This window comes from Acanthaster planci, linkage group LG09 (genome assembly GCF_054643075.1).
Source record: "Acanthaster planci isolate LZ-2023a linkage group LG09, COTS_SCS, whole genome shotgun sequence".
Lineage (NCBI taxonomy): Eukaryota > Metazoa > Echinodermata > Asteroidea > Valvatida > Acanthasteridae > Acanthaster > Acanthaster planci.
This window is the reverse complement of record NC_141785.1, coordinates 12,481,833-12,507,982: the sequence shown is the minus strand read 5'-3', so window position 1 is coordinate 12,507,982 and position 26,150 is coordinate 12,481,833. Positions and strand designations below refer to the sequence as shown.

Below are 26,150 nucleotides of genomic sequence, written 5' to 3'. Positions count from 1 at the left end.
TGCTCATACTATCATTGTACATATTTTCGATAAATTGCGCACTCAATGCCATGAAGTTACAGCCTTGAACGACTGAGTTGGTGCTTCACTTTCCCCTCCGTTTCTCCCACCAGCATGTTCTTGTCATACTGTAACGCCCGGAGCCAAGTCTACTCGCTGGATCTTTGAACACTGCATGGTACAATGCAGCGAAGCGACGGGAGGTTTTCTACTTTTAATTAGAAATGAAAGCAGGAATGTCAATATTGTCCGACACCAGTACCAGTACCAGCATATTATTGCCAATCAAGTGAAACGTTGGTGTCAGTCTCTATTGGATTCCTTTATAGCTAATTGGTTGACATTTAGTAAATTGCCTGGCTACTCAAATATTTTTCGGCAATTTCAAATAGCTGTCGAAATAGCCTTTGTTTTTCTGTTCGTTTTTCCCTTGTGGTAGACAGGCTTAGAGTCCCCAAACCTCACAGTACCGCATGTGATATGCGTGTTTTGTTCGTTTGTTTTGTTTGCCTTTCTCTATTTCCCTATACACCCAAATCTTGCACTTGCTATCAGTTCGTAGATACTAAGCGTGTTTAGAGTATTGGGGAGTAGTGTTTAATAATTAACACTAGCATTAAGGAATTTGACTTGTTTAACACATGACATCAGTGTAAATGCTGACCAGAGTTTTGGGGGTGGGATGGGTGGAAAGAAAATGATTGTGATATCACCTGACACCACCCTAAGGGTACACATTTAACAGGCCATAATCAGGAAAGTGTAGGGGCGGGGGTAAGTTCGGCAAACAAGATCCTTGTATTGTACTACTATGCGGCGGTGTGTCCACTGGGAGGGGGTGGGGCAGGTTGGGGGGTAATGTTTGTCAACGTCAGCGCTGATTTTGATCTTCGGTTTCATAGGACTAGCTCGACTAACCATTAGCTTGTCAGTCGGGCCAAACACAAAAGCGAACTAACATGTCCAAAAGTTCAATCCCAGATGAGAATGTACGAGGCGTGGTTTCCAGAGTGCAGCTTCTTTCAACTTGTTATGTTATTTTTGTTAATTTTGTTTGCAATGTTGCTGGTTCTGATTTTACAGACAAAAAGTGAAGCATGCTCGATTTTGATTGGTCAGAAAGTTTGCTCAAAATCAAGTCTTGCGCGAATGAATGAGGGCGGCATTGTACCGGCACCGGCGTGACATCCAGATGTACTGGGCCTGGGACGGTGGGAGTTGAACATTTTAAACTCATGTCTACTCAGATAAGTCTGGTCGTCTAACGTTAGTGGTTTTTCACGTTGAGGATTTCATTTTTTAACAGTAACGTGTTTGGTGAGAAACTTCTTGATCTGCGTCGTATTTGTGCACCTTTTTAGTGACTGCATGTACTGTAGGCCAAGTTACGGTATTTATTATTTTTTATATTATTGCATCTAATTCGTGAGAAAGCTGGAACTCATGGTCATGTTGAACATGCAAGATCATGTTTGTAACTTGTAAGCCTGTTTATATAAATTCAGTGTTATTTGAATTCAACGACAGTAGAAGGACAGAGGCTTTGCTCCCTCTTACTAAAAAGTCTAAGTAAGTCTTACCACGGATGTCGGACTAGGGCCTACTCAACTGTTTACCAAGTCGACTTCGGACAACTCGACTGTTGAGACAACTCGACCGTTTGCCAAGTCGTCCGTTAGGACAACTCGACTTTGACAGAGACAACTCGACCAGTGAGATCTTTCACACAATACAGTCGTTTTCCCAGTTCAAGATAGCGAAATTATTCAGTCAGACTGCAGCCTCAAATTCCAGTGAAAAATTCCTCAATTTAGAAAACTTGGTTCATAAAAAAGAATTCCAATGATTTTTAAAAAAATTGGATCTTGTGTAAATTTCGACTCAACTTTTTCAGCTGTACGTGCTGCACAGCTGACGAACCCATGACGTCCGTATAGCGAGATGAATTTGCAAAGTATATTGCGTGCATACACTTAATGCGTGATCTAAAACTAGGAAACAATATGCGTTCAGTTTTCGGCCAGTTTTAATAAAACGCAACTTTGAAAGTCATTTTGATTAAACAGACATTAGATGCAAGAGTTTATATGACTGTTGAATATGAGAAAAAGGATTTGGGATCATTCGCAGTGAGTGACATATATCTCCCTAGACTATTCATCATTTTCTTCCCCCCTACCGTTACAAAATGTCGATGTGCGAATCAGAATTTTCTGAGAGCAAGTTTTGTTCAAGAAGAAGTTTACATTTCACTTTAAACCAAAACCTGTCTGAGAATTTAGAAGTGAAGGACAACACCAAGTACATGTACATGTAGGAAGGTTTTTATTTCAAGCTACATGTACGACTGTAATGCATACGGGCCATATACGTGCAGCGCGGGTGCAAGATCGATTGATTGCGCAAAGAATGAAGTTACTACAGCCACCATTTTTATAAATTCCTCAGAAATTAAGATTGTCTACTACATGAAATTCCATCATTAAGGCATACATGTATATTAGTTTACACCGTGGTCTCAGCAGACGACTCGGCTGAGTGGACAGTGTCCCAACGGACGACTTGTCTCAACGGACGACTTGTCTCAACGGTCGACTTGTCTCTCCCTTTTACGCACTGACGGTCAAGTTGTCTCAACGGTCGAGTTGTCTCGATGGTTGAGTTGTATCAACGGTCGAGTTGTCTTGACGGTTGATTTGTCTCAATGGTCGAGTTGTCTCAACGGTCGAGTTGTCCGAAGTCGAGTTGGCAAACGGTCGCGTTGTCCGGACCCCCTTACCACATAAGAACAAAGACCTGGTTGTTCGTTGATTTGTTTCATGTTTTTCCTTTTTGTGATGGCACCTTAACATGGGCATCATATCATACGAAGAGCGTGTACCCAGATGAAGATTTGATGTGGTAAAATGCAAGTTCCTAAAACACCCACTGCCATGACCACCCATCATTAAGCAGACATGGAGCTCTTGAAAAGAAAAGTTAAATGACCACATGCTGCCAAAATATACACTACATGTATATACAAAAAACAAGCAAATCTACAAAAATAGCTGCTCAGACTTCAAAGGTTGATTTTTAACTGATACCTTAGTTGTGCAATTAAGTTTTAAATGAATAAGTAGAACTAATGAGTAGAGAGGTGTTGTGATAGGTGTGACTGCGAGTATTTTGGTTTGTACAAATTGGGGAACAAGAATTTTGGACTAACGCATCTTGGGTAACTCGAGCCGTAATACTCAAGACAGAGAAATTCCTGATTGCAAACTGCTGGAGTTATGAGTGTAGAGCTAGAGTTATCTCAGCCTTGGACTGACAAGGAAAGCAAGGGTCAAAATTCCTGTAAAAAATGGACTAGGCATACTCATGTGTAACTAGCTAGGTGGCAGTCAAATGCACTGTAGTGCAAGTGTCAATGACTTAATATGTATGCTTGCAAGGATAAATCAAGAGGAACTACAGTCCTAAAGTTCATGACATTTGAAAGATAGTCACAAGCATTTGGGATGGAGAGCTCCATATGTAAATGGCGTTTCAGCAAATTAAACATTGAAGTTTGGGTCGGATGCTTTTTTCTCTGTTCGTGGCCATGGCATCTTATCAACCCAGTTGAATTTCAATTTTTGTTTCTAGGAGAAACTAGATCTAGGACAGTTTGTGCAAGCACCATCAAATGGAGGACAAACAGGAAACAACTGAGGATTCCCTGGCTGACAAGGAAGCACCAGCCACTGTTACACAGGTTGACGCTGGCAAAAAGCCGGTCGAGGAAGCCCTCACTTCCAGTGCTAATCAGAACGAGGCTGACAACATATCTGAAAGTAATTTCTTTATTTGATTGACTTTAAAAGATAAAACAGTCTGCCTTCTTGAATCCAAATGCATTTATTAATAATTTACCTGTCTTTCCATTAATGTCACAGTTGTATTTTGCCTATCAGTGCCGTTCAAAACTATGGCTGATCGAGAGTACAAAAGCGAAGGAATTATGCACTTAGTTTAACAAACATCACACTATCATTGTACCATACCGGTATAATAAACAGCATTACTTAGTAGTATGCAGCTTTCTGAGGGAGGGTAATGGGGTAAATACACGTGTACATTTGTGGTGAAATCTCACGCCAACAAAGCTGAAAATTTCTGCAAACTCTGGCCAATCGTACAAATAATGAGCAATATGGGAGTGGTGCAGAGATAGTTTAGCCTTGATCATGACTGTCAAGCCCTGCCCTGAGTGAGTGAGCAGCTGCTGCCATAAGCCTTCTCTTGCTGGCCTACCAAATCACGTACATGTACGTGTAGGCATCCCCCACATACACTCACATGTACCTGTTTTCATCAGTCCAAACACTGGCCATTTCCCGGTGGAGCCTAGTGAGCCACATGAGCTATGCAGTGAGTTGCAGACAAGACAAGGAATGCTTTTTGCTCCCCATGGCTTGCTCACGAAACAGACTGTCTTGGCCAAGGCTAGATTCGCATACGTGTAGGTGTATGTATATGCTGATCCTTCTGTCATACAAACTTTTTCAACAACATTCACCGAAAACACCAATTCTTTAATCACATAAAAAAATGTAGTCAGAGGCACTCTGAACCTTGTCTGATCTAACAAATCTAACATGGCATATGTACATGTACGGTGTATTGTCAAGTGGCCAAGTGCTGGCCTGGTGAACAAGCAGGTAGCCTAGATCTACATGCAGGTCAAAGTTAGATATACATCAAGATCCGTCTTATACAGAAATTGAAATGTTGCCATGAAATCCGTAATAACATTGATTCTATATGTGCTTAGTGTACATCGCAGATACTCTAACCTTTGTCTTAATCCAATACTCGGATATTACATGGCGTATATATGTACAGCATATTGTCATGGCTCAGTGTAAATCTAATGCACACCTTATTCATTCAGGGTATGCACCTGTAAATACGTAACAATCAGAGTATGCACCTGTAAATACATAGCATTTAATGAACCTGAATGGGAGACAATCAAGATGCCGGGCATGGTGGTAGTGTACACACCAGTCCCACATGACTGGTCCAGTATTATCTGGGTCATACAAAGCGTGCCTGGTCATTTTTGCTGCTCTACAGTGGATATTAAGGGGATTTTCTGTTTGCTGAATCGTGCAGCTGAGTCGCTGTGCTGTTTTCCTCTTGCACATAAACACAACAATTTGAATTCCCCAGACTAAAGACACTGTTGCCGTACCTTGTGATTAGGGGCAAGGTTTTGCATAGCGACCACCATCTCTGGAATGGACTGTTTTTTGTCCGTAAAAAACTGTGAATTTTTGCAAGGCGACTTCTTACATGTACATGTACGTGTATGTAACTAAGCAAAAGCTTGCCCTAAATCTCAAGGTACAGCAGCAGTGTCTTTAGTATGGAGAATTCTTATAAATTCCCTTAGTTTTGTTGAGAAATTACTATTGTCTGGAGGTCTTCCTATGTTTTTGGTGCCTTGTGCCTATCTGTTCAAGGTTTCATGTGTAATATGGTGTCCATTTGTGTGGTGGCCCACTAGCTGTGAACTTAGATGAGGCATCTTGGTCTGTGGCCATAGCATGCATGCATGTGGGTATGTACATGTACAAAATGGATAATTCCAGAAACTAAGGGTCCATTGTTTTCGTGTCCCTGTCACATCTGACGTATGATTTTGTAAGTTCAGAACACATTTCCTAATTTCCAAGAGTGATGAATTAATGCAAATTACCTACCAGACAAATAGTAATAGTTTGAAATCAATTCTGGTGATATTTCCATGACAAGTAACAAAGGTCAGATGTCACAGGGACACAAAAATGTCACACTTTTGGACTCATAATTTCTGGAATTACCCATATGCAATATGTCCCAACCAGTATCTTTACATGTATCAGGTCCATCTCATGACTTGGAATCTCCAGACAGTTCTTTCAGCAAGTCGGAGAAATCTGTGGCTGATGCTGCCATTTTGGATCCCTACCATTACCTGACGCGACGGCACTTCACCTCAGAGATCTTCAAGATTGAAATTCAGAACCTCCCCAGGCATTTTGGATTTGCAGTGAGTTTCCCCTCAAGATGTTGATCTTTAAAAAAATTTTATATTTAGAGAGCAAGGATTTTTTGTCAAAACCTCTTTCTCCTATTAACCTTAATTCGTAAATTTATTCTTCAAACAGTTCAACAACGTGCGACTTGATCGTGTATTAACATTTGCTAATGCCCGCTGTGTAAAACACTTGCTGGTACCGGGATATGAGATAGTTTACTCCATCCCTATTGGTCATGAGTCTCTGTGCGACGCAACACACAGAACACACCAAGCGTGCCCCAAGTCCATTTACAAGGAGATTTTGTTGGACTGCTTTCAATACCTCAAAACTGACGGGGATGTTTGGGAAAATGAAAGTAAAATTTCAGAACAATATCGTTTGAAATCCATTACATGTTGACTTCTTTTGATTCTCTGAATAAGAAGGTATTTATGAATGGGAATGAATACATGCATGTGCTTTGCCCGTCTTAAGTGTTTAAGACCTCACTCAGGAGAATGGACGCGACTATGCCCAAGCACATTTAAGACCGCCCAAGCACATATTTATTCCCTTAATAGTACATATACAGGTACACTCCATGTTATTTTTGTAGTGCTCTGTATGAACTAACTACAAAGTGTACAACCATTCCGATGGAGGTGCATGTTTTTCTGGAATTGCTGGTACCTCATGTACAGTGGACATTAATGCTTCATTTTATAGAGTATCAGTGAATTTTTTTTAGTTTTGTGAGTGGTAAATGACACTTACACAACCTTCATACCAGACGTATCACTTGTTTTAAAAAAAGGAGACTATTTCAAACTTCGCAATGTCGTGCTAAATTTTGGGAGCCAAGGGATATGTTTGTTTTGTCTGAATGCTCATTATAACTTAAGGTATTCATCATGTAGCATTTTTTACTGTACATGTAAATATTGATGGACTTGACAATCTCTTGAAGCCTGTATAATGTTCGCTCCTCTTGCCCGTATGGCTTGCACCAATCAGTTGCCAGAGAACACATCTTTTGACAAGTTTCAAACCAAACTGACTCCTACATTCTGGATAAATACGCACTGCTCAGGTAAGGCCAACAAAATAACCCTCCTTTTTCTGGTCAGGTGCTGGAGCCAAAAGTGGTGCAGCTACTCGGCTTTTTTTTTCTTCCCTATTTTTCTGGAATTGATATACATATAACAGACGATCTCCATCATGACTGTGTGCCCTGTATACATCACGCTGGCCTCTCTACCAACACTAAAATAGACTGGGCCCCTCACTTTTTCTCAGTTTAAAAGCATTTTAAGCTTGTATATGTACACAGGACTTCATACCACCTCGTTTGTCTGGTTCCCATCTGTAAATGTATAATACAGAAATGACATCATCGGACAAAGTGTCTTTGTAGCTGAGGAACTAGAGTTACATGTACCCCTTTACTGTAAATAATACTCAACTGTACACCATCAAAAATGTGTTAAAATAATGCAGGAGCAGGATTCCAGTCAATCAACCAAATTTGGCAGCTTTTGGACATCATTTTATACCAAATAAAAAACTTTATTTTGCCGATGAGCAGGTCTACAGCCAACACGCGCACTGACCAGAGACCGGAGACTTTTTTATTTTGGCCTAACAAGGTATTGACAGCTCAGTTCCTGAGTACTTGCAATTGACTGCTGGCTCTCTGCTGGTTCTTGATGTACACTCTGCTCCCCTTGCAAGGATGGCTTGCAGTCTGTCAAACTAGAACATTGTTCCTGATGAGAACTTTCAAGTGTCGGGATCTTTGCTGGTTGTGTATGTACATGCACTAGAATATGCTGCTGCCTGTGCATGGATGCCTTGCTGTTGCTTGACGTGGAACATTGTTGTTGACAGCTGTGCAGTGGTTGCTGACTCTGTGTTTGTTGTGCAAGGCCTTGGTTTGTTGGCCTGCTGCTGTTTAGCCTGACAGCATGGTGCTGTTGGTCATTTTGTGGATTTTGAATCACATGAAGCTCAATCTGTTCCCATGGCTGTGATGGTTGGCTGGGATTCTGTCTTGGGTAGCAAGGACAGCACAGTTTGAAGAATGAGAAAGCCTGGACGACAGCTGTGCGGTAATTGGAGTTACTGGCACTGTAGACCAGGGGACTGATTGAGCTGTTGATAAGCCACAAGATATTTGAACTAAGAGTTAACTTGTTCAGTTTTTCTTCAAGTTTTAGAAATTCAACCAACTGGGTGAACAATGTAAGGTTGTCTCTTACTATTGCGCTGATTGCTATTGCAGTGTCCAGTGAGTTCAAAGTGAAGAAAATAGCTGTATTGACAATAATCATGCGGATGACCTTGCCTGCTTGATTTAGACGATTTGGTGATTGGGCTGTTCGAGTATCACTGCTATGGATTTTCACCACAATGTAGATGTACAAAGCAAAAGTCACGCTTAAACAGATAAAGACAGTGATATAATAAACCCAAAAGTTGAAGAAAATGAAGGCATTCTTCGGTAAGAATATCAGAGTCACACCAAGGATGATTACTGGCAGCCAGAGTCCTGCTGATATCTTGACTGCTCGAGATTTAGAAGCTTTCTCTCTGAACGTCAGTGGATGGCATACTGCAGAGAGTCTCTCAGCTGCAATAGTAACTACAAAGAAATTACAAGCAGTTTGGAACAGGTACCGGAAACTTAAAATTGTCTGTTGCAAAAGGGTGTTGTACTCAGTGGGGAAAAACAATGAATACAGAAAGTCCTGTAGGAGCCACAGGGAGTCAGCCACTGCCAGATTGGATAGGTAGATGTTGATGATTGTATGCATGGACTTCACTCGGATGACTGTGAAGAGAAACACTAGGTTGAAGAGGAGGCCGATGGGTGCGATGATAGTAGTGCTTGAGAACTCTATTTGGGAGCTTTTTTGTTTAGTCTTAATTAAGTTGTGAAGAGGCTCGAACGCTGTCAGTACATGTACATGTACGTGCCACTCATTAGAGCAGCTATGTCGGCAGCCATCATCCATAGTTCATGTACATGCAGCACGTGTCTCAGTTTCCAACAAGAGGAGGCTGATGGGTGCACGATTTCAGTTCTAAAGCGCAGCATTTGGTCACTTCTTTCCTTTTAAAGCTCTCGTGATGTTCTAATACATCTAGGAGCTGTCTTGGTAGCCATACTCCCATGCATGCAGTTCATGTGACACTGACACTGCCTGAAGTAGTGTGTCCTAGTGCAAGATTACTTTGCTTATACATGTATATCAGTGTAGAATTGTAGACCTTGAAAAATATAAAATTGAAAGGCAAGCTTATTCATGTTTTCCTCTCACTTGTTTTAAAGGGTGAAGTGGTATGCGTTGTTTTGACAGCAGTGAAAGCAAAGCATACAGGCACCTTTCACAGTTGAAGGATATATGTATGGATTTGTCTTAAGTTTATTTTTGGTTTCCCTCACAATGTGTGATTTTTTGTATGTAAAGTGTTCATGTGTTTCATTATCAGTGACATACATGTACATATATGTACGTGTTGGTGTATAGCATTGTTTTTGCAACATGTAGTATCACAAAGGAGAAAGTGGGTTTGAAGTAGATTTCATCGACAGCAGTAGTATAAATGTACAGAATTCTAATAACTCACACAACTGCAGTGAAGGTGATATTTAGGGAGATCACAATTCAAACTAAGGCTTAGTTACATATACATGTATATGGAGTGTTCTACGTATGGCTTAGACTCGCCATCGGCATTTCTTTTTTTTTAAACAGTGGGCTGACAATATTCTTACTCCAATATTTGTTTTGGTCTTATTCATGAATTGAGATAAGAGTAACTGGGTTTTACATGTAGTACTCTGTGCTTTCCCGATTCCTTCTGATATGAACTCGCCTTTCTCAAGAAACATTTTTTCTGTATTTTTCAACAGCAATTGAAGAAAATGTTGAATGGTCTTCAGCTGAAGCCCAAGAAAGTCAAGGCAGTCAACAAGGCAACCTATGCATTTGTGACATTCAGGTTAGAATGCAGACTTTCTGTTGATTTTTGCAACCCAGTACTTTTTCTTTTTAAGTTAAAAGAAAACATGTCATGCCTAATTCTCAAGGCTGTTTACCCTCCAATACAAATAAGACTGAAATACTTCTTTCTTTAAAATTACAAAAAGGTGGTAGCTTTTCCCATGCATAGTAAAATCGTTTCATTGATACAGTTTAGAAGGCAGTTATTTTTGTTTTGTTACACAAGGCAGTACATGTACTTATCAACAGAGCAACAGAAAAAGTACAACAGTTTTTCTTTTACAATTACCCCAACAAAGTTTGGAAGAAATATTGGCCAAATGTTACAATTGTCAAAAAACCTGCTTTCCATGTACATACATGTAATAAGTAACAAGTGGAGCTCTCTCCAAGAAAATGTAGAAAAGTGTGATATGCATGTACCGGATACAAATATTTGTACACAAAGCTGTATGAGTTACTACTACCTGTACTCAGCCTTTGATGACATCACACTTTAGCTCATGAATATGGAAAGTTTCATTAGCATGAAGCACCAAAATGTTGAAGTTTGTCCCTTTTACTGCCACAAAGAAGATGGGAAGTTATAGAAACATGTCATAACAGCTTTTCTACATCATACATGTATGTGTTCAAGTTATCAAAATCCTATTTCACATGGCCTTAAAGACAAGTGAAATTGATGTCTGCTACTGATTTTTACTACACTTAGCATTAACAACTTCAGGAAGTTTTTTAGAAGCACTTGATCAAGTGAATCTGATCAGAATTGCGTGATGGGAGGGGGGGACACTTACAGGAGTGAAAGTACTGATGAAATGAAATGCAAATAAGAGTACGTACAAGGAAACTTTACACAGCCCTCAGCTTTGGTGTTTGGATAATGAAGAAGCACAAGTGAAATACAAATGGTCACTTCATCAACAAAGACCTGGGACCTTGAAAGTGAAATTGTTCTTTATCATCTGATATCAAAGTAAAAACCGTTATGTGAAAAAGAACGGATCCATGAAGTTTTTCTGTCAGTTCATCACGTGAGCTTGTTGGCCTACTTGATTGTTGGAAAGGCAAAGGCAAGACAAATCTGCTTTGTTGTTTGTTGGAGACCTCCAGTCTCCCTTACCTTTGGCCATTAATTACTCTCAGGCAGATTTGCCCACTGTGCATATAATACACAGCAAAGCTGTGCTAATAACTGTTAGATGGTGTATTAGTTGACCTTTGATTACCAAATCATTTGCTTTTGTCTTTACACATTAAAAATAATCAGCCTTTCCCTCCCAAAGAATGTTGTGATTTACATGGAGAGAAATGCACTGCACTTTTAAATCTTATTTTCAAGCCTCAACTAACTATTAAAACCAAGTGGGCATTCACTTGTCCTGAGAGCTTACAACCACAGCCTCAACTAACTATTAAAACCAAGTGAGCATTCACTTGTCCTGAGAGCTTACAACCACATATACTGTTGTACATGTACATGTGCAAAACCAGGTGACTGGTGACTAAGTTTCACCTCACTGAAGCTTGCCAGCCTGTAATTATGTGGACATTTTTGATAGCAACAACAATGCGAACAGAACCCAATCTAAAGTTACATGTAACTTGCGACAATTTTATTCAAGCTTTTTTCATGTCATTATGAGTTTGTTAGTCTCATGTACATGGACTATCCTGTTAGAATAGGATTTGTAGCTGTGGAGTAAAAGCATCAAATGAGAGTTTAAATTAAACATACCAGTTCAGTTAGAGTCATGGTGGGTAAAGGATGCCTGTGTCATTTCTCACAACTGACATTCATTGTTCACACTGATATCGTACCTTTCCCACAGCTGCGAAGAAGATAAGGAGGAGGCTTTGAAGGTTCTCAACGGACACAAATGGAAAGGACAAATACTGAGGGCCAAGGTAGTCACTAAGACAGATTTTTATTTCAGGTCCGACTTCACTTGAAAGAAGTCTACTTCAGATTGTTTCCCTTTTGTTGCACTGTGTTTGCAGTGAAAAAATAGTGGAAGTTGCTCCTGTAGTCGTTTTCAAGAAAATAGGCATAAAATTGATAGTTTCATCACAAACTCTGATGTTGAAATTATGGTATTGTAATTGTAGTAAACTTGTAGATTTGTAAATACAAAGCCTTAAAAAGGAACAACTCTTTATTAACTCTTTTTACTGTACGTTAGACCGAAGAGCTAGACTGCTTGCACGTATCCAGTAGTCTCCCATGGAGAGGTTACTTAGCCTGATTACCCTTTAAGACTCTTTTCTTCATGATCTTTGCGTAGCTTGCCAAACCTGTCAAGGATCCGTACACCGAGAGCATTGCTCTGAAGAGAAGCCAAGAGGAATCCGAGGAGAACAGCAAAGAGGCCAAGAAAAGGAAAGAGGAAGACAACTTACCAGTAGAAGAGAGGTACTCGGACTTTAAAGGAAATGCATCTGTATTTGCATTGGAAAACATGGAGGACTTGGCTGGATTTGAATCATCATCCAGTGGAAAATGGTCTCTAGTTATTGACCAAGTGAAGTACCCAGCGCCAGTTTCTGTCTTTCTTTCTTGTTTGATTTTTCATACTCTTTTTGAAACTACAAATGATTGGAAAGTTCGCTAGTTGGTGAAATTGATAGAAAAATCAAAGAGCACTGGAAGTGTTTTTTACTGTGTTGATTCTCAAATTAACTTAAATCGTTTTTGGCACTTGAAATACCCACCTTATTTGGGTTATGAATCATCCTTTATGCTTAGGGACAGTTATCACTTCATTCGCTATTTGGACTTTTGGAGGCAAACTACTGCATTCAACATACATGTATCCTGTCAGTTCTTCCTCCTGTGGGTCGCTTACATTGTGTAAAGTTGGAATTTGAAGGAGTTATTTTTCTTTAACCCTAATAGTACCGGGCATGGTTTGGATGAGGGGACTCAGTACTCCAAAATACTATGTAACACTCTGAGCCTGAAGGACCTAGCGCTACAGATTACTATTGCAGGCTTGGTTTATTCCATTATTCCATTTTTACTCGTACAGAGAATAATGAAATCATGCATTCATAGTGCCACAGCACTGTATGGTACATTGTCTTCTATATTGTATTATTATGGCTTCAGAGAATAATAATGTCATGTCCTCTTACAAGCGACAGGGCTTAGTACTACGTTTTACTACTAAGTAGTACTTGTATTCGGGACTGTTAGGGTTAATCTAAGTCAGCTTTTACATTTAATATTATAGCCTGTAAGTTGAATGCATGTGGAACGTGTATTGCGACTCTTGTATGGAGAATGATCAACCAATTTTACAATCCACTATAATAGAATAATCAGCTGATATTTTGTGGAACAATGAAAACGTTTCCGAGTAGGGTTTCCCGTATCATTTCTACATGTGCAGGTTAAACAGCATTGTCACACCACTGTGGAACCAGCCTTACGAGGAACAGCTCTCCACCAAACAGAACAACACCAGGGAGTTCCTGTGTAATTTATCTAAGATGCTGCAACGCAACATTTTGGAAATGTCTGCCTGGCTGGCCCAGCAAAGGTCAGCTTCTCGAAGACACAGTGTAATCGTGACCCAAAACATAATATCTTACCTTAGTTCTGCCTGCTTGAGTAATTTATACCTTCAAACATTTGTATTTGTATGACAGACCTACCCTGTATAATTAATGAAGGATAGATGATTCACTGCTGGGTGATATGTAGGCTGTTTCAAGCAATCACTTGGTGGCAAAGGAACTTTGGAATCTCCTCTTAGCTTATTGGTTATTAAAAATATTTTGGAAGGCAGTTGTCCACCGAAATCTTCTAGGTCATCAAGGTCGTCGGTCAGAAAAACAGTAGAGGACCTTTCAAGTTGCACAATAAATTCTGATCACATACTGCACTGTGGTGTCTGCACTTTTCAAGGCTGTTTACTATTTCTTTCTTTCTTGTAATCTGTCTTTGACAGGAAGAACCACAGTGGGATGGCTTGTCAGTTGGAACCAATCAAGCAGTCAGTGAGTGAACCAGTTAAACCTTTTAATTTTGTGTTTGTTTAACCAAATTTTTATAGAATGAGTGAGTGTGCAGACTTTGACAGCATTATATGGTGCATATAAACTGTGATATTGTTTGTGCCTTGTGAGCTCATCTAGACAGTGAATGGTGTTTTGATTTCTACCCCCGGGCAATTATTTCTAAGATTTCTTAGCACAGTTTCAATCACATCAATTTATTTTCAGTCATCGCAGTCTTTGATGTGTGTTGTCAATTTTTGGTGTTTTTCCCTCCCCTCAAAGCCAGTGTTAGAGAGTTATCGCAACAAATGTGAGTTCACCATCGGGAAGAGTGTAGAGGCTAAAGGTAGGCTAACCTTGGGTTTCATTTTTTAAATTAATGTCAGATTTCTATTCCACCAATGGGTATGTGTCACATTTTGTGTCCCAGTGTTGGGCACGCACTTTGTGAGCAGTTGTTGCTGTGATTGGTCAATTCAAAACATAATGATGGTGGGGTTTAATGGCTTGTTTATTTAGTGGCAAGTGGGCTCAGCCTTTTCCATATTAAGATTCATCTCCATCTCTGATTCACGTTTCATTTCCTACTGTAATCGGTCCTTATGTCTTAAGATGTGAATGCAAACCCTGTCACCATACCTAGACGTCATGTGAAAATTGAAAATTGTCATTGAGCTGTGAGGCCCCCTCATTTGCTGATGACAGAAACGTTTGGCAGGAAAACAAGAAGTAATTGGCCAAATGGCATATCACATGAATCCCTTGTGATTGGTTTGGCATGGCTCCAATGCTTGCATCTTTTTTTCTACTGAAAAACACTGTGACTTGTGATCTTGGTGATTTCATACTTATGTAGATGTAATTCTCAGTTTCACGTCTTGGTTTCCACTGACAGATAACACGGTTGGTTTCCGGCTTGGAGCTTACAAAGGTAAAGATTGAATCTGGAACTTCCCTTGAACAAGTAGGCATTTGATTGGCTGAGATTCGCTTTCATGTTTGAATGAATCAATGCTTTATGAGGGCATAGCCTCTCTTAACATGACGATTGGATATACCGTACCACATGAAGTACTGAAGTAGTAACCAGCCAATCAGAAAATGAAAAACTTGATCAACGGATGTCCCACAAAATGAGACTTAAGGGTCCTTTTTAATCATTCTTTTATTCAAGTGTAAATAAGAAACAACATTTGTTCTTCCTCAGCATTTAGTAAGACGTCCTGTTATACACGTATTTAATGTGTGCGAAATCATTGACAGTCCCTACTGGTTTCCGCTGTGTAGTACATGCATTTGTTTAATGATTTGTAATTCAAGTACAAGTAGGTCAGGTGATATCAAGCTCTTTTTCTCAGTGGGTTGGGCCACATACATGTACCTGTGTGTCTTACATGGCCATTTCTGTCAGAATTTACCGCCTCAAAAGAAGAAATTCCAATGACCAAATGGTTATTGATATTGAGAATACCTCATTTCTAACAGCCAGCAAAAGTTACTTTTATGGCACAAGCCTTTATGCTAAAAATCTTATCTTTCACTTTTAACATTGAGTTCGGGTCTTTCATGATGTCCTCTTCAACAGTTAGAGGCAAGACTGTCAGTCACATGATCCAGGAATCTTATTACATACTTGGTCTTTGTGTGTTCTTCAATAATAACACTGGCCTTCACATTTTGAAGCAGTTTCAGTTAACCTTAAGAATAGAAAAACTTGTAAAATGTTTGGTTAACAATAAGAAGAACAAAATTCAAGTGTCTGACAAATGATACAATATGTTCCAAACAAAAATTTTGGAAAATAAAGTCTTCATTGTTTCTTTGGCTGATATTCTGCTTGGCAGGTGGCCATGTGTCTGTGGTCAACCCATCCTCCTGCTGTCACATCTGTCCTTCCACTAAGGCCGTCGTCAACTCCTTCCAGCAGTACATACAGCAGGAGTCCTCGTTGTCCAGCTACGACACCCAGCTGCACTGTGGGCATTGGGGGATGCTGCTGGTCAGAACAAGCCTCGATGGAGGGAAGATGGCTGCCGCATGCATGCACCCGCAAGATTTGTCCAAGGTTGGGTTTTCTTGAAATAATGCTTGTTTCCTTTAAAATGGTGATCAGGTTGCCATTGGCAACTGCAAAACCCATTAACTCTATCACTGACCTGGATTTTTCTGCAGGTTGTAACAAGTCCTCAGGTTTTTGTGGCTCTTATTTTAAATTGGCAGTTTTAGTCTGGTCAAAAGTGTTATGATGTAACAGTGTTTTGAAATACTCTGTCAAAGCAAATGTACAGTGAAACGGGCATACCATGGAGCAAGCAGCCAGTGCCTCTGTGCACAGACCAAACTATTCAGGAAATCAACTTGTGACGAGTGGTCCTCACAATTCACCCATCCAGGATGCACCCATTTGAAGACTCTTTCAAATGCACCCCATCAGCATTCAGAATCTTTCAATTTGGGTTTGTTCACAGGAAGTCATAGATGCTGAGAAGCAGAAACTCCGCCACTATTTTCAGGAAGGAGAGGGGCAGAGCTGCCAACTGACGTCATTGTATCTGAGTCTCCAGGGAGAAAGGTTGGTACTAGACTGAGTTGCAGGTGTTTCACGAGGCCTTCCAGGGAAGGTCTCCCATGTGCTCCAGGCAATTAGAACAATACGGGCAATTCACAATAGTGCGCCTCCAAGAGTTTCCAATCGCGCATTGGGTTGACGGATTTCACGCACTGTGATTGGTTGACACGTTGCAAGCTCTTGGAGGTGCACTGTTAATAGCATATGTGTATCAAACCTGATTGTTTTTTTTTTTTTCATGAGTGAGCTGTTCTTTTCTGAGTTAGATCTCTGTTGGGATTTGTTTTCTTGTAGCAGCAAAAGCTATGAGCATCTGGCTGGAGATGAACACATCACCGAGGAACTACTTGGTCTGAAGTTCAGAATATCGCCTGATGCCTTCTTTCAAGGTAAGCAGAAAGTAAGACTGGATTTTTCTCCTGCAAAACTATGCTGAGAACACTTGATCATTTGCTTAACCACTTCCTGCTGGGGACTCCGGATCCGGACATGTATGCTTTATATGCGTGGCTGGGTCTCCGAACTCAGACAAAGGGAACAGGGCCTTTTAACAAAAGACCGTACTTGGAACAAAAGACCACGCCGCTGGGCATTACCGACATTTTTTCATTCTCAAAAGTGGAGATAATCCAGCCTTGTTTTGAAACAGTATACCGCGGTTTGGGGCATTTAGAGTGAGCGGATCACCACCGGGGACAAAAGCACTCCACCACCGCAGCGATGAGCCACACAGCACCGCTGCATGCTAATCTGGCCCCTGTTGAAAAGAGGTCAGCAGCGCATTGAGCCAGGTTCGTGAACAAAAGAATATTACGTAACACCACAAAATCTGGGCTCTTTTTACAACGCTGCAGGCCTGGCTGAAATGTTCAGGCATCAGTAGATTTTGTCTGTCTGGCTAGAGTGGACACCAGACATGCCTTCACGTGTTTGTAAGTGTCCAGTAAATGAAGATAGGAATTTTTAAAGAATTTTGAAAACAGAAAAAAATGATAAATATCCCGCCCCAGCATCATCAACATTGATAAATGCACCAGCAGGAAGTGGTTAAAGAGGTAGGGAAAGGAAACCATATTTTCCTTGATTATAACCAGTTTACAACAGTTTACAATACCAACTTTGGAAATGAAAATTAAAAAAATCTGTAGTTGTCTCAATTGTGGTAGGAAAAATGTCAAAAACATGGGTCACCACGAAGCCGAAATCAGAAATGCTCATTATGAATTAATGATATGCAAGTGACCCCAAAACGTCATAGGGGAGAAGAGAGAATAAACAATCTGGGTAGCTCAGGAGTACAGTGCATAATAGAGAGGTTTAGTTGCATGTTCCACGTGAACACGAACATGAAAAAAGTGTGGACTCTCGCTGGCGTCACTGCTTCTTGCGTATTGTCTCTTTTATTGGAGTGTTCATTGGAAGATGTACATTTGTGCAGGATGCCTGCACAACCATGCGAGAATAAGATATTGTCACGATTGCATTCACATTTGCGTAATACGTATGTCTAAACCTCCGTAATGTTACACGTGTTGCAGCAAAACTTTGTCCTCTTCATTGATTTTGTTCCACGTGTCAAGTTCATTTGGTCCATACATTGCTTTTTAGTAATAAAGTGAAACATGCCGCAGTCTTGTGTAGTTGGTGGTTGTTACCCTTGACATTGAGTCTCAGTGTTGTTAAGATCAGATTTACCCATCTTGAAAAACTTGAACATGTCCCACCAGACGAAACTGTCAAGGCTGTTTTGTCATGCCTCCTGTCAAGCATAAGTCTCAGCACTCATTGGAGCGACATCTGTTGTGATTTCTGGTCAGGCCACGGCCAAAGGCTCAAATTGGTAAGGCTCAGCACCTTGAACTTCAACAGCAGGTCCTATGCTGTCTTTCTAGATGTCAATAAGTTCATCATCCTCGCTGTCATATTGATCGTATCCATGGTCACTTTCACCCGAAAAACTTAACATACTTCTCACAAAATTGACAGCAAAATGTGAATCATACATGGAACTATGAAATAAGCCTACAACAGCACAGTCACAAAGCAGTGGTCTGGTCACCGCTTCACAAGGCGCCTTGTTTTTTGCACTGACTGGGTAGTCTATTACCAGACACAAGTCCACAGGATTTTCTAGCTTAGACAGCACAGTGGTGATGTCCATGCCACTACACTTTCGACAAATTCTACGTCTTCATTTTGCAAAAATGCTCCAGACAAAAATATGTAGACTTTATAATTGACAAGATAAATAAAAATTATATCCATTTTTTTTCCTGTATGAACTTAATGAACCTGGTTTAACTTGATGCAGCAGGACCACACAAATACATTTTGCATACTGCATGCGTGTAAAGTTTACGCCTTCTCCCTCTTGATGTCACAAGCCCAACCAAAATGCGAGATTTGACCCCGCCTGTTTCGGAAATCGTCCTGATTCGCCGTGGAAAGAAAATGCCTCTTATTTCTCTCTCGTCTTCGTTTTTGGTCAGTGAATTCATTACATATTGGTTAGTTCATGGTCAAGCTATCCCATAAACCCAAAGTTTTAAAATGTATGGATTCTTTTTCCCTAGCTCTGGTGATATGTGGTTGAATTGAAGGAGTTGGAAGTTTATCGAATGTTTCAACTAGAGACTGGATATTTGGAAGATAGAAATCTTCAATACTTCCTGAAAACAAAGCACAAGATGAACCAATGGTTCATGCTAAGGAATACCTTGGATGCGACTGTAAACCCATTTACATTTAATCAAGTTCTAAAAGTCGTGAAGCAATATGAAAAGGTTCCTTACCATTACACTGCATGTCTTTTCCACCAGTTTAAATGATAAACATACATGTGTTGTGCATTCTTTAGTTTGTGCATCTCTGTGCTCATAAAATGGGCCATTTACAATAGTGCGCCTCCAAGAGTTTGCAACGTGCCGACCAATCACGATGCGCAAAATCTGTCCACCCAAGGCGCATTTGGATAGGGTTGACGGATTTCGTGCGTTGTGATTTGTCAAGGCACTGTAAACTCTTTTAGGTGTACTATTGTGAATCGCCCATTTTAAAGAAAGGTGCTCATTCACATTTTGGACTGTCATTTTTTTGGGGGGGTGGGATTCTTGCACATTTTTTCTGATCATGGATACTGTTGGTCAGCTCCAAATGGACTCAAAATGTATAATTTAGCAGAATTATGTTCTTCACAGGACAACTTGTCAAAATGGTTCTTTTTTACTGCAGCACTTTCCAACGTTTGAATGTGACATGAAATTGTGTTTCAGGTATCATTTATTTTCCATAGCAGTCAACCTGTTCACCACTATCAAGGCAACAGTGGGCACGATCTTGATTGATCGATTAATATTCCCCAGAACAGTTGTGTCCCTGAACATTTGTTTGCACAACAGAAATAAACTGAAGTGTTTGTCAACAAGGATGTCAAAAAGACTCTGGTTAAAAACTGTGAAACGTTTGACTTGGATTAAGAACAGAAGGCATGAGCAGGTTGCATGATAAAAAAAGCAGACAGACTAAAAACAGTTTATTGAACCTGTATGAAACAGGAAAGTTTTGTTGTACAAGGAGTGATGTATTAACTATGTCTTTTACTTCAAACTCTTGGGTGTAAAACCACGTTGTGTACCAAGTCAAGTTTTTTCATTGTCTTAAAAGTGTGACCATCACCGCTCCAAAATGAATGTTTGTGTCTCAGTCACAAGTCGTATACCAAGATTATACCCTGACTTGTATGCTATGTACTGTGTTTTTGATGTTCTGCTTTTTTTCTGTTCTTGCAGTAAACACTAAGGCTGCAGAAGTACTGTACACCACCATAGCTGACTGGGCTGAAGTGACTCCTGACACCACAGTTCTAGACATCTGCTGTGGGACTGGTACTATCGGAATCACACTAGCCAAGGTAAAGCTACCTTTGATACCATCCAGATTGCCAAACATGTTGTGCATGCGTGCCTGTTTTCAGTAGGAACTCTCTGTTCAAATTTTCATCTCAGTTCAGGCCCCCCCCTCCTCCAACTCCGTCCTTTGTCTCATTTGTCCCTTCAGAGAGTGAAGAAGGTCATTGGTATCGAGATGAACCAGCAAGCTGTGGAGGATGCAGTCTTCAATGCAAAGGCAAACAGTGAGTGCTTTGGTTTCTTTGTAGAGACTGTAGAGGGTGCTATAGTGGCTAACTGTGGATGGTCAGTTTTGAGGATGTGGCACGCTCAAACCAGTTTGGCACGTGGAAACCATGGTGGCTGTTGGTGTGCAGTTTGGGCAAAAGATTTTCATGTGAATGTGTGCAAGATTTTTGTGTGTGTGTGAGAAAAGGAACTCTGCCGTGCATTAGTAAAGAATTTGAGATATAGCATTAGAATTCTGTTGTGTTACACCGATGCCGCATTTGTCTCTGCAGTTCTTTATGAAGCCTTATTTCTCACAGCTTTGGTGGTTTTTTATCTTGTGCTCATTCATCAATTGATACTGGTACACAACCAAACTGGTTTGCACATTCCAAGGTTTACTGATAATGGAAATACATCCAGTCCTGTAGTTAGGTTTGGGAAGAATTCCATACATTGACATCACTAATTTTTCCCTGCAGTGACATCAGCCATTAGAGTGATAATACGTCCTAAAAAAGTGAAATTTACAGGGAAAATTTAAGGTCTTTACTTAGAAAGCACTCGAGATTTTTTTGACCAGTCTCATAGTGTTTGTGCACAGATCGAGTGTCAAGTGATCTCCGGATGGGAAACTCTTTCCAATTTTTCTGCGGCATGTGTGTTCTGTGTGCGTCAAACGGAACACCTGTACCCATGCAGGGATAAGATTTGCCTTTCCTTGTTGCTCTTTGATCTGATATTTTACACTGTACTAGTGGACATTGTGGAGACCTGATCTCAGCTGGTTCCATGATTACCTAAAATGTTTAAGCCTGGTGAGATTAGTTACGGGGCTGCAGCTGGTTCATTTCCTGAGTAAATGCTTAACCTGTTCTCACGTGTCATTTGAAAAGCTGGTTTCCTCATAATGAAATAGCCAAATGGTGAGCACAGTTGGAGTTGTGCTTGTGAAGGTTTAATGATGTCATATATTGACTTTTCACTCTCAATCCTGTAATGCTGTACGATGAATGACAGTCTGTCATCTCTCTTTCAGCCGTTACCTTTTGCTAATCTCTCATTATGTTGTAGATCTAAGTAATGTTGAGTATGTGTGCGGTAAAGCTGAGGTAGTCTTGCCAGACATGACACCTGATCTGAGGAGGTGTGACAATGTGGTGGGAATTGTGGATCCGCCCAGGCCAGGGATGCGTAAGTCACTAAACTTATCGTTATTTGTATATGGAATTGTTTACCTTTGTTTTTGAAAATAGCAAGGGACATCAGTTTGGTGATAGGTGAGATATATTTTCTGTATACAATTTTTGGAGTTGGTAAGAGTTTTTAAGCCCTGGTTAAGGAGGATATCTCATTATACTTAGATGTATTTCCTTTGAAAGAAAATTGTAATGGTGTTTTAACCTAAAAAAACGATACAGAATGAAACATAGTATGACCAATTAACATGAACTGTTGGGTTTTGATTCCCTTCAAGTGAATTTTTGAAATTCACAGCAGTGATGGGCAAACCTCATCGTTCTGGACATAAGGTTTGTGAGTAACAACTGAATTAGAAATGTTGCAAGTTAGGAGACCTGTGATGTCCCACCTTCCTCATTTCCATATTGTACAATTGACCTCTTTCTGCTTGAACTAATTCCAGCTACTAAGGTCCTGCAGGCCATTCGGAGATGCGCCAACTTGAGACGTCTGATATACGTGTCTTGCCATCCACAGAATGCCATCAACAACTTTATTGAGTGAGTCAAACCAAGTAGTTATTGGTGACTGATGCTCAGTTCAATTGTTATTACTGTTGTGTGAGTGTGCATGATCCTAAACAAAATATGTTTGCGACTGCAAAATTACTTGTGACTGTTTATCTCTTTGCACATTACAAGTCGTATGTGCAAAACAAAGCTGCAGTGAATAGTTCTTTTGCTAATCCATTTGTGATATCGCATGATAGCCTTGGTGAATATTTCAGTCCCAAACTAGGCTTGCTATAAATGTAAAATGAAAAACTAAAATACTCTAAGAATTTATTTCAAGACATGCAAATTTCCTCCCTCTGACTTTTCCATATTCTGATTGTTGATAAATCCTGCTGTTGAAAAATGCACAAAGTCGGATGATAAAGATTGAACTCGAAAAATCATGAATAACGGGTAAAATTTCTGTAGGAGTTGACTTTTACCTTTAAAGCTACTAAAAAATCTACTCAAAAGTTATGTGTGAATGTTGTGTCTAGGACTTTTTGAGACTGACACTGAGATAATCAATGAGAAATTTTCTGGTATTTCAAGTTGGCTTTCATGTGTACACTGTGACAACATCTGGAAGTTCATTCCAAACATTTGACATTTTAATCATACTCTATTTTCTTCCATTTCACTCCACAATTTTCTCACCATATAACTGACTAATTTTGTTGAATTGCTTTATATTGGTAACATTTTTTATATTGAGTGTGCGCACACTCCGTCTTGTAATCTTGACACAAGTGTCTGCCATCAGTTGCGATGTTAAAATGTTTCCATCACCGTTGTTGTGATTTACTTACTTTGTCCTCTAGCCTTTGCCGACCAGTTTCTAATCGCAACAAGGGCATTCCATTTCGACCCACCAAAGCAGTGGCCGTTGACCTCTTCCCCCACACCAAACACTGCGAGCTCATCATCTTGTTTGAGAGAGCTGACCGAGTTGATTCCTTCTACAAGGTGCCTGAGGGTGTGCAGAGATCGGGCAACATTAGCAGCGAAGGTCCAGCAACAGTCATGAGTTGATTTCCAATGTGTTGCTGTGAAGCTTCCTGGCATAGCTTGATGCTCGTTGGCAATTGAAGCAATGATATCAAGGGATTGTTCAATCTGCTGTGCACATGATCGGATGAGGTTGACTTTAAACCATCTGGGTTGCCCACCAAAGCTGATCAGTCCTCCTTAAAGACAGTACCATTCATGTGAAAAGCAGTGTCCCTGTATCACACAAATTTAAAATCGTGGTCCTAATCTAGTGATTCAAAGTAGAATGCACATCCACAAATTTCTACCCGAGTCTTATGCCAGAAGCCACCAGACTGGCTTGACATGTAAAAGCTTGAAGGGAAGTGCCTTCACATCAGTTAGAAATTGTGTACCCTCAAGCAAGTCTCAAAACTCGCACAAACATCTGTTCACTAATCTGTAGTCGCATTAACCACATCAACTTTTGCAACATTTGTTCAGTAAGACTTCGTATGAAAATGGAGGCTTATTCAAGATTCATCATTGGTTTTTGTTCCTCTTCGTCGTGCCTTCAATTGCCTCAGGGAGCTAGACTTCATCTGAGAATCATGAGTCATTTTCTGTGCATCTCTCTCTGAATTTGTACACTTGTGAGTGGGTGTTTCTTGATGTTGAATCCCACCCTCTACGTGGCCCCCTTTCCTGAACTTCTTTGCAGTTTCTAGAAGAAATCCTTTTGGACTGTGAACATACACACAATGTTTTGACTCTCAAGCCCTTTTATAGGTATGCAGAGGTGTTTTAGAGATAAATTTTGATATTGGCTGTAATGTAGGTTTGCATCACATTTTGCTTTAAGTTTATGCCACAGTCTAATGCTTCAAAATTTGCAACCTGATCACAATGCAGAAATTCAGGATTCACTTTATAGAGGCATAGGAACTTTCCCAACTTCTACTGTTTATGTATAGGCAGACAACTTGCCATTTAACCACTTGCTGCCGGGTGCTATTAAAAATGCACTGCACACATACAGGAGATTTTTTCGAGAGTTTCAGTTTTCAAAATTCTTCAAAAATTCACGATTTCATTTAATGGACGTTTACACCCACTTGAATGACTGTTTGGTGGCTACTCAAAGCTGACAGGCAACCTTCATTGACTCCTGAATATTTCAGCCAGGCCTGCTGCCCTGTAAAGAGAGCCCAGAATTGTGAGGTGTTGCACAGTAATTTCCTTTGTCCCCAGTGAATGCGAGTGGCGTATTTTCGAATGCGGCTGGATTAGCACGCAGCGGTGCTGTGTCGCTCATCAATGGGGCCCTGGAGCACTTTTGTCCGCAGTGCTAATCCAGGGGCGCACTATGCCCAAAATAGTGGTGTACTGTTTAAAAACAGTGATGGATTACCTTCGAAAAATGCAAGCCAAAAAAGGATGTCAATTCCAGCAGCAGGTCTTTTGTTCCGAGTACAGTCTTTTGTTACACGGACCAGCTCTTTTGTCCCATTTCGGGCACCCAGGCTCTGCATATAAACCCATGGTGCTCGAAACGGGGTTCCCCGGCAGCAAATGGTTAATGAAGAAAACTTGTGACAAGACTAGCAATAAGTCCATCATACCAGCTTTCTGAAGGGTTGAGGTATTTTTTTGATTAGGTCATTGCAAGATCTGTGCATTTTGTTTGCTTTAAGAAACAAAATGCTTACATTAAGAGAAAATAAAATGGAAATATTTGAAGATACTCACTTTTGTGTTTCTTTGGAGATTTTGCATGGACTATCTGCCATTTCTTTGTATATTTTTTTTTGGAGGATTTTTTTGCCGGAAGAGGATGGATCCATTGTATTGGAAGGGATGAAGCAGTAAGTGGGGCCAGGTTTGAAGGCTTCCAGTATTAAGTGTTGTGACACTTTCATCCACGGATGTGAGTTCTGGTTGTTAGTGTAGAAGTATTTCATCATGTCAGGATTTTGCTTGGCAAAGTGTGTGTGGATGGGGGTTGTCCCAATTTACCAACTTGAGGCCTATGGCACGTAGCACTCAGACTTTTGGAAAGGGTAAAAGCTTTGTTTCAGAGAATTATGCCATTCGACGTCCAGGAATGTTGAATTGGATAAAAATGATTTAATGGTAATTCACGAATCTGTCAGTTTTTACTGCTAGGTTAAGTACCCTCTAGTATTCGGCTCCCATGTTCTGCACTGTTCTCCAGCACCCCTACAGCACCCCTCCAGCTACATAAAATGGAACTGAGAATTGTACACTCTAATTTATTACGAGTTTCGTCTTTAATCCACCATATGATCTTGATGATTTTGGATCAATAAAACCTCTTAATGCCAAATGTCTCAATACCCCAAGAAAACACAATGCCCCCTCCCCCCATTCAAATCAAGAGGTCTCCCCCAATAAAACTGCTGGTAGTTGGGCAATGAACACTCGTACTGCTCTTGATTTTGATTGATCAGAAGTTTTGACAAATTGACATCACGCTCCCGTGTCACTGCTGCTCAATCAAATGAGGGCAGCATTACCTCCAAGAGTTTGCATCACAGATACGGTACATCTAATTGGTATTATATATTTTTTCTGTCAATCCATTCCTACTGACTACATGCATGTTCACTTTCTATGGATGTTTTTATTTACTTTTTCCAGTAAATTCATACCCGGGAAGACATTTTGTAGAAAGGGGAATAAATTGTTTGATCTTCTGA

The 26,150-nt window shown here is 40.3% G+C and overlaps 1 protein-coding gene across 3 annotated transcripts; it reads left to right on the top strand.

Annotated features, from left to right (window-relative positions):
* The first annotated feature begins 1,160 nt into the window (after positions 1-1,160).
* trmt2a (tRNA methyltransferase 2 homolog A) lies at positions 1,161-26,150 on the top strand. Of its 3 annotated transcripts, none has more exons than XM_022249476.2 (18): positions 1,161-1,317; positions 3,631-3,818; positions 5,895-6,061; positions 9,949-10,037; positions 11,872-11,947; positions 12,325-12,452; positions 13,432-13,581; positions 13,993-14,041; positions 14,324-14,387; positions 14,937-14,972; positions 15,886-16,106; positions 16,510-16,613; positions 16,905-16,999; positions 20,399-20,520; positions 20,667-20,742; positions 21,800-21,919; positions 22,371-22,467; positions 23,283-26,150. In XM_022249476.2, exons 2-18 carry the CDS (start codon positions 3,671-3,673, stop codon positions 23,491-23,493), a joined length of 1,953 nt encoding a protein of 650 aa, XP_022105168.2. In that variant the 5' UTR covers positions 1,161-1,317; positions 3,631-3,670; the 3' UTR covers positions 23,494-26,150. The 3 variants fall into 3 exon arrangements, with proteins under 3 accessions (XP_022105168.2, XP_022105170.2, XP_022105169.2); XM_022249478.2 differs by having other exon boundaries at positions 16,908-16,999; positions 23,283-25,174; XM_022249477.2 differs by having other exon boundaries at positions 1,165-1,390; positions 23,283-25,174.

Coding starts and splice junctions, on each gene's coding strand:
- trmt2a (XM_022249476.2), top strand. CDS start 3,671: ATGGAGGACAAACAGGAAACAACTGAGGATTCCCTGGCTGACAAGGAA. Junction 16,614..16,904: donor CTGAGTCTCCAGGGAGAAAG/GTTGGTACTAGA, acceptor GTTTTCTTGTAG/CAGCAAAAGCTATGAGCATC. Junction 22,468..23,282: donor GCCATCAACAACTTTATTGA/GTGAGTCAAACC, acceptor TTTGTCCTCTAG/CCTTTGCCGACCAGTTTCTA.